This window comes from Silurus meridionalis, chromosome 3, assembly GCF_014805685.1.
Source record: "Silurus meridionalis isolate SWU-2019-XX chromosome 3, ASM1480568v1, whole genome shotgun sequence".
Classification (NCBI taxonomy): domain Eukaryota; kingdom Metazoa; phylum Chordata; class Actinopteri; order Siluriformes; family Siluridae; genus Silurus; species Silurus meridionalis.
In genome coordinates, this window is record NC_060886.1 from 20,945,608 (window position 1) to 20,959,988 (window position 14,381).

Genomic DNA, 14,381 nt, shown 5'->3' on the forward strand with positions numbered 1-14,381 from the left:
TTCCACTAAGTCTGTTTTAGATTTCTCATTAATGAGACATGAAATTTTGCTGTAAAATGGTGGGAATGGTGAAGTTTTTGCTCTTTTACTTCTAAAAGCTCAAAGCTAAATCTTTTTATCTCTCATTTATCCCTCATATTTGAGTTCAATCATTTTTTTCTTTTCTTTTACTGAGTAACAACTGCACTAGCAATGTGCTGTCAGACCTGCATACATATGGCTAGGGAAATAACTGCTAACTTCTCATGGAAATAAACAAAACATAATAATACTTAATCCACTGTCAATTTAGCACCATTCACAAATATTTCAATATGAATATTTTATTTGAATATTGAATATATTGAATATATGAATATATTATACAAGCGAGGACTGCGGTTCTTTAAATGTTGTCTTTTGTGACCTCTTGGATGAGTTGTCGCTGTGCTCTTGGGGTCATTTTGGTTGGCCGGCCACTCCTGGGAAGGTTCTCCACTGTTCCATGGTTTTGCCATTTGTGAATAAAGGCTCTCACTGTGTTTCGCTGGAGTCTCAAAATGGCTTTATAACTTTTTCCAGACGGATAGATTGCAATTACTTTTTTTCTCATTTGTTTCTGAATTTGTTTGGATTTCAGCATGATGTCTAGCTTTTGAGAATCTATTGGTCTATTTCACGTTGTCAGGCAGGTCCTATTTAAGAGATTTCTTGATTGTGAACAGGTGTGGCAGTAATCAGGCCTGGGTGTGGCGAGAGAAATTGAACTCAGGTGTGATAAACACCATTTTTAACAGGGGAGCAAACATTTTCACACAGGGCCATGTAGTTTTGGATTTTGTTTTCCCTCAATAATAAAAACATTCATTTAAAAACTGCATGTTGTGTTTACTCGTGTTATCTTTTACTAATATTTAAATTAGCTTGATGATCTGAAACATTAAAGTGTGACAAACAAGCAAAAAAATATAAGAAATCAGGACACTTTTTCACACCATTGTATTTAATGTGTTGTTTTCTTTTAAAGGTTGTAATTTTCATACTTTCATGTATTCACCGTTTTATGTGCCAGTTTTTAGAAGTAAAACCTGAACAAAGTGACAATGAGCTCTCTAGAGCAAGACACTGCCACTATAACTCATGATCTCCTGTTTGATAAGTTATTTCTGAGCTTTTGATGAGTAAACTAGATCATCTTTAATGTAATGAAAGGGTTTCACTGTTAATTATATGCCATGTCAGTCGAACCCTATAGGATCTTTATATATTTTAAAGCATATAGCAGAGGTGGTTAGACTTTGATCTGTATTGTATCTAAGGGAATGTGATTTTGGTTAGATATATGACCTTTGTATAGGTTTGTATTCTTTGGACTTTTATCTTTATCTAAATTGTACTGGTTTAATGCTAGACTTTTAACTGAAATTTCATCTCAATAAGTATTTTATGCTACTGTATGATTAATACAGTAAATCGGTTTTCATTAAAATGTGAATAATGGTTAGTTTAGATTTCCTTCACTGTATATTGCTAATCGAAACTGAAGCAAAATGGCCATTTTGAATTAGTTCTACTGAGAAGGAAAAACAAGCAGATAAGAGGAAGCAACGAATCACTATATAAAACAAACATGGCATTGGTTCAAGACCAGCTGGTCAATAGGGAGGAAGCACAGGGTTTGCTGAGGAGCGACAGATGGCTACCCTTAATGCGCATCTACAAGTAGCAACACTACTTTTTATGAGCAGTGTTATAACATTTCAAAACAAATCAACTGCTACAGTAGTCACACTGTCTGGGTGGAAGGTTAGCAGTTTTGCAATGTAATCTTTCTTTGTCAGGTATAAACAGTTCTTTGATATCTCTCTTATATCTCTAATAATCTTATCTAAGATCTAAGATCTAAAGATTTTATATATATATATATATATATATATATATATATATATATATATATATATATATATATATATATAAATTATTATTATTTGTTCTTTAATAATCACCAAAAAGCAGTGAGTTTTCAGCATATATTCAGTAATATAAGTCAAATTAAATTTTGAATACATAACAGGGAGCTCAAGAGTGAAGTTATGAGTACATAAAGAGAAGCTGATCCTCAAACTGCATTCACATCGGTGGAGGCAGGAAATTATTTAAATTAATTTTTACAATAAATTTTCACTTGTAGGTCAATGTATAAAGGACTAAATCAAACATGTTTATAGAATTATATTTTAACTCAAGAGGATTTTTCTTAAACATTACACTGGTTTTCAATAGTGTTAATACAATAGTATTCTATTCTATTCATAGGTTCAGTGAAATCTACTGTTAGTTATGCTGAAGTGATCATCGTCTCAATAATCAATGGTATAAACACCAAGGTAATGTTATCTACCTTGATAAATTGGCAAAAGCTGTTTATGTTTGAGTAGCATGCTAGTTCTTTAAGCTAACTATCTTGCCCATGTAATTTATACATTTCTAGCAATATATATAAAACTATCCAGCAAAGATGCCCCTTACACATTATTCTTCCTATAGTTATTTATAGGTTGTACCAGCACTTACAGTAGATAGCTTGTGGACATGACTATCACGCTCTTATATGCTTTTTGAACAATCTATACCCGTTACTTTTGTTGTCCCTTTGCTGTTATAGCAACTTCTATTCTTTAAGAACAGCTTTTCACTATATTTTGGATTGTGGCAGTTGGGATTTGCTCATTCAGCCACAAGAGCATTAGCTTGGTCAGGCACAGCTGTCGATTGAGGAGACCCGGCACTGCGTTTCAATTAATCTTAAATGTGTTCAGTGAATTTGAGGTCAGGGCTCTGAGCAGGTCACTTGAGATCTTCCAGACCAACTTCAGCACACCATGTATTCATGCACCTCGTGCACAGGTTATTGTGATGCTGGAACAGGTTTGGAGAAAGAAATCTTATTGCTATAGCATACAAATACTAGATGACTGTTGTGCTTTCGCATTTGGAGTTATGCTCATATATGTGTGTGATGGTCAGATGTTCACAAGCATGCTTGATACAAACTATTAAACACTGAACTGATATTGTAATTTTAATATATGCTTTCATAGGTAAAACATTAAAAGATCAGGCTACCTAAACTGACTCAAGCAAACAGTCCATTTCCACAGTTAAAATGTAAAATGTGGCTCTGGTTCGTATAATTTGCAGATCATTATCACACTGCTTGCTTTGAAGCAAACATCATTAAAAGTGTAAACCATTGGCAGGAGACTGCTTAATTCTAGCCTGGGTCATAAAATTTTTTTTTTTTTTATTTGCACATGCTGTGTTTTCCAGAATTAAATACATTATATTTTTTACTTTGTTACAGTACCAAAAAATAAACATCATAAAGATTATTTTTTTTTATTTGGGTAAATGTACTGTGATCTATAGTAACCTCAAAATTAATGAACTGTGTATTCATGTACTTATACTTTCCACCCATGGTAATATACACTCATATGAAAAATGCCTTTTTGAAATCAGTCCGTTGCTTTGGATGGCATTTAATTTTTACAGCTAAATATTTACTCAGCTTATCTGACTGAATTAATGAGGCCTCCTTAAGCATTTAAAAGCATGACAGTGTCTCATTAAAGCTGAAGGAAAATATTTTGGTGGTTGTAAAACCAAATTTGCAAAGTTAAGAATCAGAATAATTGGTCACTATAGCAGCAAACATTTAGTCAATGTCAGGCGTCAGAGACAGCTGCAGTTGCGAGTAATGCTTTTATTAAAAATGACAAATAGCAAATAGATCCAAAATATACTTAATTTAATCATAGTAGAAAACTGAGAAAAGGTCAGGCATTTTACAAACAGGATATCAGACAAAATCACAAAAACCAAGGGAAAAAAACACATATCAAACCCCAGGAGCATAAACGCAGGCAAGAACACTTTAAATTTTAGTTTGTATAACATCTCTAGGAGAATACTTTGCCATGCATGAAAACTCAACGTCTCTATTTATGGGGTATGTGAATAATGGAAAACAGGTGGATGTGTCTGTTCTGCGTACAATCCTTTCAAAAATACAAACTTTATTATTTACATTTTATACAGTGTCTAACTACAAAACTGTCAGTATGTAATGTGTTTTTTTACCCCCCATATTCTAGAAGTCCCTGATGAGGATTCAGGATAATGCATACATAGCTAAAAGTGAAGCTGGCAGAACTTGTCTTTTTTACAGTGTGGCTGCTGATGGCAGCAGGATAAAACTGTGAAGTGAACAAATCATTTAAGTGGACAGCTTTTAAGCTTGTACTGTAGCAATAACATTATTTATATGTGTGTGTGAGTGTGTATATATATATATATATATATATATATATATATATATATATATATATATATATATATATATATATATATATTAGTCCCAATCTTGTAAGTTCTCATTGCATTGTATATATATATATATATATATATATATATATATATATATATATATATATATATATATATATAAAAACCAGCACAAGCCAATGCACCCTTAGTGCCAGTCCCAAGCACGGATAAATGGGGAGGGTTGCGTTAGGAAGGGCACCGAGCGTAAAACGTGCCAAATAAAATATGCGGCTCATGAACCAGAATTTCATACCGGATCGGTCGAGGCCCAGATTACCAACGACCGCCACAGGTATTGTTAGCCAACAGGGTGCTGGTGGAAATTGGGCTACTGTTGGCCGAAGGAGGAGAAGGAGAGGAGAAAGACGACTACAGAGACGGCAGGGAAAGAAGAAGTGGAGGGGAGTGGAGGTTCGGGTTGGTACTTTAAATGTTGGTACTATGACTGGTAAAGGAAGAGAGTTGGCTGATATGATGTAGAGGAGAAAGGTAGATATGTTGTGTGTGACCAAGTGGAAAGAAAGTAAGACCAGGAACATTGGAGGTGGTTTTAAACTGTTCTATCATGGTGTAGCTGAAATGAGAAATGGTGTAGGGGTGATTCTGAAGGAAGAGTACAGTAAGAGTGTAGAGGAGGTGTAAGCAGCAGCAGAGCATCAGCAGTAAAATACAGATACAAAGAATCTGGCTTCAGGCAACGATTACCTGTCAAAAACAAACAAGGTGAATATTTTGGTAAATGTTTTAGTTTTTTACTGTATTTACTTTACAAATTAATTTGTTAATAAAATTTAATTTACTAATTTGTTAATGTCTGGATAATGGAAAAAGAGTGCACTAAAAATGAAAAAATAGAATAAAAAGATTCACTGCCTTTCAAAAGATAATAAAAATATAAAATGACAAACTTTAAAATGTTGTTCCACTTCCTTTATGGCACATATTTCTAGTACCATTGTTTGTAAAACCACTTCTAGATCATTATTTGACAGAAAAACAGACAGATAACATTGATGCAGGAAAAAAAGTGCATGCATGAGCAAAAAGAGCAGCTCGGAAAAAGGCAAAGGCAGCTCAACAGGTTGAATGGACAACTGAAGCCCAACATCAAAAAGCTCCTCAAGGAAGTATTAAGGGAGGGGGCTCCAAACCTGGAACCTCCAAACCTGGCCTCCTACACTTTGGAAGTCACTCTGCCCTTCTGCTCTGAGGAGAACATCACTTAGCCTTTCTGTCACTCTGAGAATGCTACTCCGATCCCCTGCTCAGCTTTCCTGTCATGCTGAGAATGTCACTATGCATCACAACAGCACAGAGGGCACCGGTACGGATCTTAGCCTCATCATGAGCGCCCTTCTGTATCGGCCCTCCCTGGATTTCAATTTGATTCCTGGCTCCCTCTCAGATGTCGTTTTGCCATCCTGCTCAGCTGAGGACGTCTCTATGCCAGTGTGCTCGGCTGAGGACATTGCTCTGCTACCTTGCTGTACTGTGGCCATTGCTCCCCCCTCTGGCTTCGAGGAGATCGTCGCTCCTATCTTTAAAAAAATGCCAACCTGCATATTGTCATCTTGGAATATTCTGTCAATGAAGACAAAAAAATCACTGATCCACTAAACATTCAGTACATATTAGTGCTCGGCTTAATTCATTTTATTACTGAATAACATGGCTGAGTCAAAACCTGGTCACTTAAAGCTACCTCAGATCATAACACTGCCAGAAGCTTGTACAAGAGGCACTATGCATAAAAGAGTCATTATTTTATGCATTTCCCTTCTTACATTGACATGCTCTTTGCTTTAAAATAAGGAAAATCTGCACTCATCTGACCACATGACCTTTTTTGTATTCCTCCCCACTCCAACCTTTATTCTACCTAGCAAATTGAAGCCATTTTTTCCAATTAGCCTCACTAACAAGTGGCTTTCTTTTGGCTACACAGCTGTTTAGTCCCAATCTTGTAAGTTCTCATTGCATTGTGCATGTAGAAATGCTCTCTCTTTCACGATTGAACATAGCCATTAATTGTCAATGTTTATGATGTGATAGTTAATTCTAACATTTACATTTTTTTTTCTGACCACATTTCCTCTGCAGAGTTGACAGTTCATCACTATCCTCTAAAGTATTTGTTTATTATGCTCAAACATTTACCTTTATTTGGCCAGGTGGTGTATATCCAGAAAGGAAGACAGGAAAAGAGGGTATAAACTGACTCAGAAACGAAGAATATTTTTGTATTACATTTGAATACTAACTCTACGCATTTTATGAAAGCTTTGTAAGCTGAGTATTGCACAGAGGTTTAGCTCTTTATCTGATGGATAGAAAACATTTCATTACCCTCTCAGGCAACGGACCACAATCTCCACTATTACACATGTGGTTCCTCAAGGCTCAGTTCTCGGTCCATTGACTTTTATAATTTAGATACTTCATTCCTCTTAGCGACACCACACAAAGCTTTAATCTTAACTTTCACTGATGACATTCAGACTTAAATTAAATCCCACTCAATACCTGCCACAAGTCTATACTGTTGATTTTCTACAGAATATTTGACTTCAATGACAAATACCTTTCTCAAACTCAAAGATAAGACAATAACACAGCTTTAACATTTTGGCTCCAAAAGCAGTTCTCAGCAAAATAATAAATATATAATCCTTTACATTGATAACACGCCTACTGTATTTTCCCGCTTTTTCTGTTCACAACCTCTGAGTCACTCTAGACCAAACTCACTCCTTTGAATACATATCAGCCCTATAGTGAAAAAAAGCTCTTTTTTTTATATATTCAGAACACTTAAAAATCACTGCTTGTCTTTTACACTTGAAGCTGTATCCCTCAGTCATACATACAGTCTTGGATCTACTTGGATTGTTGCAATTCTGCCCAAAGCACTATTAGTTCTGTTTCTCTCTAAAGACTCCAAATTCACCAAAAATTCAATAACTAGTATCTTGGAAAACTGGCTTCACATAAAACAAATTACTAATGTTTATTTAACATTCTTTATTTTTTTCAGACACACTTGCTTCTTTCTTATGTATCTGCCATTGTTTTTCCCTACATGCCCATCTGTACCCTCGAATCTCCCTTGCTCACTGCTCCTCCATCTAAAATAAATCTTTTGAACCTGAGACTTTACTGAAGTCTTATCCACTGTGACCTGGCATCATAAAACCAGACTTAATCTCGGTTTATTATCTACATCTTCTCACTAGTATGTCTCAGTGTTGTTCATGTTGTGCTAAAGGAACTTTGGGTTATTTAAAAGCTCTATAATTATCTTCAATAATTACCTAACAGGCAGTGACGAAAGCATTCAGTTTATTAATGTGATTGCTGCATCAAAAGCAAGTGTTCATATTAATCAAATGTGGGGCTCTGCAAATAAGTGCTCTAAAATGTGACCAGTAAACACTCCAAAAGAATAGAATTATGCAGATAGATGTAGAAAAATGTGTGAAACCATTTTGTCTAGCTATAAGATTAGGGTTTTGTATATGCCTGGTCTATGGCTCTCCTTCACTTAATCCACTAACACATTTCCATCTCCATAAATTAAAAGTATTACTTAAAATGTCAACATTTTTATCATGCTTTTCTAAAAATTCTGCACCAGTTGCAAGGGACTGGATGAGTGCCTCTAAACTCTGATGTGTGACATCTCTCTGCTACTTGTAATCTCCATGCAACAATCCTTAATCAGGTCCCAGTCATTTTTCCTTTTTTTTTTTTTACCATCCTTCTTATCATTAAATCCTCCGGTAGTCACACACTCACTCACACGCCAGATTTTTATCTGTTGCCTGGCAAAGGGGATGCTCAGAGATGCTCCCAAGAGCGACTAAAATACCTGCTGTAGTGCTCCAGCTGCTTTTAATCCATCCATATCATAGCATCCCTATCCTCTCAGGAAATTTCAGCTTGTCTCCTATAAACATAAGGAAATTGTACAGTTGGAGACACCTCAGTGAAGTGTAGCGTGATTTACAGTGACAGTTTGGAGTGCAAATTGTCACATTGCGGCCCATACCAACCTTTCATTTGATGGTGGTGAAAAACAAATGCCCCCAAAACACTTCTTTTTTACATTCACTGGGAGCCCACTAGATTCTTGCCTGTCTAGAGAATTCGATTCCATTCAGGTAATAACAGCAAAAACCTTGGATAAGAAGCACAATAATTGCAGCCTGCACACAAATAAAATAGAAGTCTGTATTTGACCTCATCCTGGAGACAAGCAAAAGCACCATTCACATACATATACATCTGAACCTTTGCATTCTGTTTCTGAAAATATACAGCAGATGGGGGAATGGAAGACCAGCTATCTTTGCTTGTTCCTTTGTACTTTATTTTTCTCTAAACTCTTAGCAAATGTTTTTTCCTTATAACTGATTTCTCAGCTTGACAGACAGACCTAAATAGCATGTTTAGTTCACCACAACTGAAACAAATCTCTGATTTGTTGGGTTTCACACCTACTCCAAGAAGATTGAATGCACCACTCTGAGATGCTGTATGTTTCTATAAACTGCTGCTACTAAGCGTTATGTATGTGTTTTTTCAATAATACAGTAAAATTGTGCTAGGCTAAAAAATTTTTTTTGTTTGTTTTTGTTGATGAACTGCCATAAAGGCATTTTTCAGTCCGAAATTTTAGTTGAATGATTCTCTGGTGGACCGGGTCATAGTGTTTTAGATTGCTGTAATAAGTAAGAGCGCTACTGTGTGGTGACTCGTTGGTTATTAGACTGGGACTTTGGGTTTTCAGTCAGGACTTTTTATGGTGTGAACATTTTAGTGTGTAGAAAACAGTGAAAGAGGATGTTCAGTGAATTTCATAGAAAAAAAGGCCTCAATAGCTCTCTACACATTCAACAAGTCCATAAAACTTGGATTGACATCTAAATTATTTTACTGCCTATTTTAGCATTAAAAAATAGATTAGTTCATTTTTTTCATTGACAACCTAAAGTAATTTTACACTCTTTTTGCACCAATTATTTTTGTTCTTGATATTTTTTTTCTTCAAGATGCAGCAAAGATAAATAGCAGCACAGACCAATGTGCGTAACTAATGTAAAACATAAATCATTGCTCTTTTCTTTAAACAGAACTGAATTGCAATTGAATGCTGCTTTCATCTCTACAGACTCCTGACTATTGGTTCTTATCTAAGCTGATCTGTGATGAACATAGAGGGAGTCAAATATCTACAAGCAAAGCTGGAAGACAAGATCACGTGCTTGTTCTGAAATCACAGAGTGTAACTTTAAGCCAGCCAAGTCTGAACATTATTAGCAGAAGGCTGTAGCAAATTGTGGAATGGTGTGAAGAGAAAATCGGAAAGAAGCCAAAAACCACGAATACTAACAGCCATGTACTCTTCAGGGAAAAATATGTGAAAATTCGTGATAAAGAACTTGTTAGGATTTGATGCTTTATAAAAAATGTGCCAGTGGATTTTATTTTCTTTATATATTTTTTTATTGATAATATCTTTATTTTTTTGCAGAAAAAAAAACTAGTTTATTGAGCAAAAAGGCCTCAGTGAAAGTCACACACTAATCGTGTAACAGAATCTGAGGGAACTTTTTTGCAGGGTGAAAAAAAATGAGCTTTGTTTGTGTGAGCAGTCTATTTTTGGGTGAGCCTTTGATAGCTTAATAAATGTGTAAACAATGGCAGCGTAGCACAGATCAATGGGTGTAATATAATACTGCAATCTTCTCTGCATCTCTCAGTTCTTAGGCAGCAAACTTTTGTGTCACATTGACGCTTGTGGGCCTGGAATGACTATCTTGACGTTTAGATTAAAGGTTTTAAATAAATGAATAAGCAAAACATCTTCTAAACCAAAATAAATTGATTCCTTTGCTAATTTTAAAGGCTTTTTTATTTTATTTTTTACAAAAGTGACTTCTGCTGGAGTGTTCTGATTGTTTGCAATGTAACGTCTTGCCTCATTTGGACAACTGCATACGTGCACTTTATGCTGTGTGTAGGTCTGTTTAGTCTTGGTTCTGTGTTGTCTTGTTTAGTTGTGGGTTGTTTTATATAGCACCCTGGTCCTACAGGAATGTTATTTCATTTCAGTGTGTACTTTATCAGCAGTATCGGGTCGAAATGACAATAAGACCCACTTGACATGACATAAGATAGGACCAAATAGAAATAATCCTTCCACCACACATTTCAGTATGCACACTGAGTATGCTTGATTTGTGCCATGTTGTGTGTGTGTGCATGCTTTCATGAGCTAGGGGGTGTAAATCCTGATTTCTGTTTTAAGCACACAAAGTGTCAGGTGCAAAAAATATTCAAATAGTTTGCCAGGTTTGTATTTATGTATGTGTGTGTGTGTGTGTGTGTGTGTGTGTGTGTGTGTGTGTGTGTGTATGTGTGTGTGTGTTCACTGATGATAGATCCTTTGCTCACTGTAATTGGACTGAACTCTTTATTGATTGGCCCACTGTCACAGCTGACCTTTGCATTCACCCAACAGGCATGCTCGGATCAGCAGGCACAAGACCTAACAGGTCTAATAAAGCTGACCATGCTGTGTGCCTCCTGCAATCAGGAGACAAGCTCATCAGATGAACAAGCCACTCGGCTCTCTGAACAGCAGGCAGACTGAACATCAGTTCATCCACTGAACATCTCAGCATTTCATGTGGATCTTGGGTTCGGCCCTAATGTTAATGAGCGAGGATGAACGAGAGCGAGTCCAATGTAAATGGTTTTCCTTCCACTGCACCCACTTCAGAACGACACAGTCCTCTTAACACGAGTCAAAGTAAGCCTCGGCCGTTCAACAAGCTGTGCGGACGGATGTGCTCGGCTTGTGCTTGTGGATTTCAACACAAATTAATGACAGAGTGCAATAAGGATTTAGATTCATGCTGCTGCTCCCTCCGAGTATTGACTGACATGCAGTACAGAGCTCATAAAGCTCTCTCATCTTTCACTGTCAGATGAAAACCCCAGCAGCAACTGGAACACCACCACCTCTGTCTACACTGCCATGTTTTCTCTCTCTCTCTCTTTACATAATCCACTACTTACTGTACCTATATGAGATGGGTGGAGGATAGGATACACGGTGAAGCTGCTGAAAGACTGAGAGTTCATTGTCAGCTGTTGAAATGAGGGCAGATTGCGTGAAGTTGCAAACTCGCATTGTTATCAGCAGTGGCTCTGCGCAGTATTAATGCACCTTAGTAATCCTCTTGATATGAAATACACACGCGCGCGCGCCATGGCTACGCATTGCAAAGGGAGTGATATACTGTATGCGCTCCTCAGTGCTGCATTCGACGTGCAATGAATTACAACAGCATGCATTTGGGCACAAAAAAAATCTGCTCCTCGAACACTTGCTCCACATTCACTTTTTCTTCACCTCTTCAGATCGTGTGTTTATAATACAGCAAAACATAGCTATATTAAATGTATACATTCATATTTTCCTAACGCCCAGAACACGGTGGAAATCTGCTCGAAAGGAAAGTGAGTCCAGATTTCCACAAACACGCAAAGAGAAGAGGCTACGTTTTCCGGCGTTCACGCAAAAGGCGCGGTGGTGGCGGAAATCCTCTGCGCAAAACTATTCATCATCACTCTCATCATCCTCCTCATGATCAGCATCATCTGCCAACTTTGGAGCGGTGAGTCGCCAAACTTCATCTCCCATCACTGGAACACCGCAGCCACGATGGAGAAATCAGCCCCAAGATCAGTCATGCAGATAGACGTAGAAAGAGAAGAGGGAGGAAAAGATAATAAGTCTTACCTTTATGGTTTTGGAGGATTGACATTTGACTTGCGAAACGGTTGCTGTCTGGTTCATGATTGCACTTTACGCTCGTCGGCAGAACGATCAGTGGGGGGAAAAAGACGCAGTCTGAACCGGACTTTCAGCGCCTCGAAATCCACTAATCCACTCAGTCCACAAGTAGCAGCAAATAAAGCATGTGCAGCAAGCAGCAGCAGCAGCCTCTCCTCGAGTCTTTGTGATTTTTCTTGTTTTTTTTTTTGCGTGGGGAATCAGATGCCTAATGTGCTCAACTGGATCTCTCCACTCTACTCTCCCTACTATCTTGCTGTCTGTGATGTATATGCGCACCTGTAGGGCACAGCCCAGCAGCCCAACATTTACACAAGCAAACAACAAAAAAAAAAAGATCTTTAAGTTTGCATTAACATTGTAGTACAGCAAATCAAATCAAGCATTAGTCTTAATGACTGGCTGATTTGCAGCAGATTGCCTACAGAGTGTACATGATAATCAAATGTCACTCACACTGCTAACACCCGAGTCCTATCTGAGATTAACTACTGCTTCCAGATCAACCAGTTTGTTTCCTGTTAATGACCAGTTCTGGACCCCATCAAGCTGAGGGTCTGTTTATGCAGATCCTGTAAACACAGATGCGCACGCTCGCCGTCTGTGTTTGTCACACTGCAAAATCACTATTCCTGAACACCCACACTGTTTACTGAAGTGAACCAAATGAACACCAAAGGAATTAATTCAACAGAGGGGCTTTGCTGTACACACGCTGCGAGATCATTTTAACACCAGAGACAGCCCTGTACTTGCTGTTTGAAATGAAACACGCCACAGTTCCGAAGCTATACAGCAAAGCTAATAGGGACCAAAGGGATTTGAGAGATGATAGCAATGTACAGAATGTCTGAGGCTCAGGCTGTATACGGGTGGGTGGCTTTGAGCAGTGGATCATGTCCAACTCTCAGCAAGAGAGGCACACTAACTCTGAACATTCAGCAAGAGAGACACACTAACTCGGAACACGTAGCCAGAAGGACACACATACTGTAAATATTCAGCCAGGGAAACACATTAACTCTGAACATTCAGCCCGGAAGACACGCCAGTTTTGAATGTTTAGCCAGAGAAACGGTGTTACTTTGAATTTTTGATCAGAGAGACACTCCGACTGTAAACATTCAGCCAGAGAGAAACATTAAATCTGAACATTCAGCCAGAGAAACACACAATGAATATTCAGGCAAAGAGACTCTAACTCTAAATATTTAGCCAGCAGACACATTAACTGCATACTCAGAGATCAGAGAGAGAAATATTACATTTGAAGTCAGCCAGAGAGACACACTAACTCTGAATATTCAGCCAGAAAGACAAACTGAAAGTTAATTCAGCCAGAGAGACCCACTAACTTTGAATATTAAGCCAGAGAGAAGAATAATTCAGGTAGAGAGACCCACTAACTATGAACATTCTTTCAAAAAGAAAGATCTGAGTTTTAGATTGAAAGATGACTATAGATCATTATTTTAAAATCCACTCCCTGATATATACACCCAGTTAAACAGTTCAGTACATGGCACCTTTGCTGGCAGCCCATTTAGCATTTATGTGAGTAGAAGTAAAGGAACAAAGAATATTTTACAGTAAATTAATTAATTATTAATATTTAATTACATAATCTTTGCTTGCATCAATTGGTTGACTGCATCAATTCAGCAACCCACAGCATTTTTCTTTTGTGCTGCTTTTTCTGGCTTGTACCACACCTTCTTTTATTTGTTTCTCTATTTAGTCTTCTCTTGGGGTGAAATACATGCTCAATTGGGCACAGGACTTGGCTACTCTAAAACTTTTTCCCCTGATAATGCCCTTTGTTGTATTGGCAGTGTGTTTTTAGACTTCTGCATTTGTTCTGCTGCTACCGCGATAAGTCGCATTATCAATAAGGATTAATGAGCTTGTTTCATGCCTAGCCATGCAAGCCCAAACCATGGCAAGCACATCAACACAACCATGCTTGAACAATTAGTGCATACATTTTTGATGATGAGCAAGTCTTTCTCCATACTTTGGCCTTTCCGTCACTTTGTTAGAGGTCAATTTTGGTGGCACATGTATGACCCGTCACTGTATTTCTTTGTAAATTATAATTTTGATCTATTACTTACTGCTGATGTGGTATGGCCTCTATATTTGTGTAGTG

At 37.4% G+C, this 14,381-nt stretch overlaps 1 protein-coding gene across 1 annotated transcript in view; it reads right to left on the minus strand.

Moving 5' to 3' along the window:
* The window catches only part of LOC124382693 (inactive dipeptidyl peptidase 10-like), an 89,065-nt gene extending 76,171 nt beyond the window's left edge, over positions 1-12,894 (minus strand). The window contains exon 1 of the mRNA XM_046844845.1: positions 12,179-12,894. Coding sequence (XP_046700801.1) covers positions 12,179-12,235 — 57 coding nt within the window. The 5' untranslated portion in view covers positions 12,236-12,894. The remainder of the gene's footprint in view (positions 1-12,178) is intronic.
* Between the last annotated feature and the right edge of the window lie 1,487 nt (positions 12,895-14,381).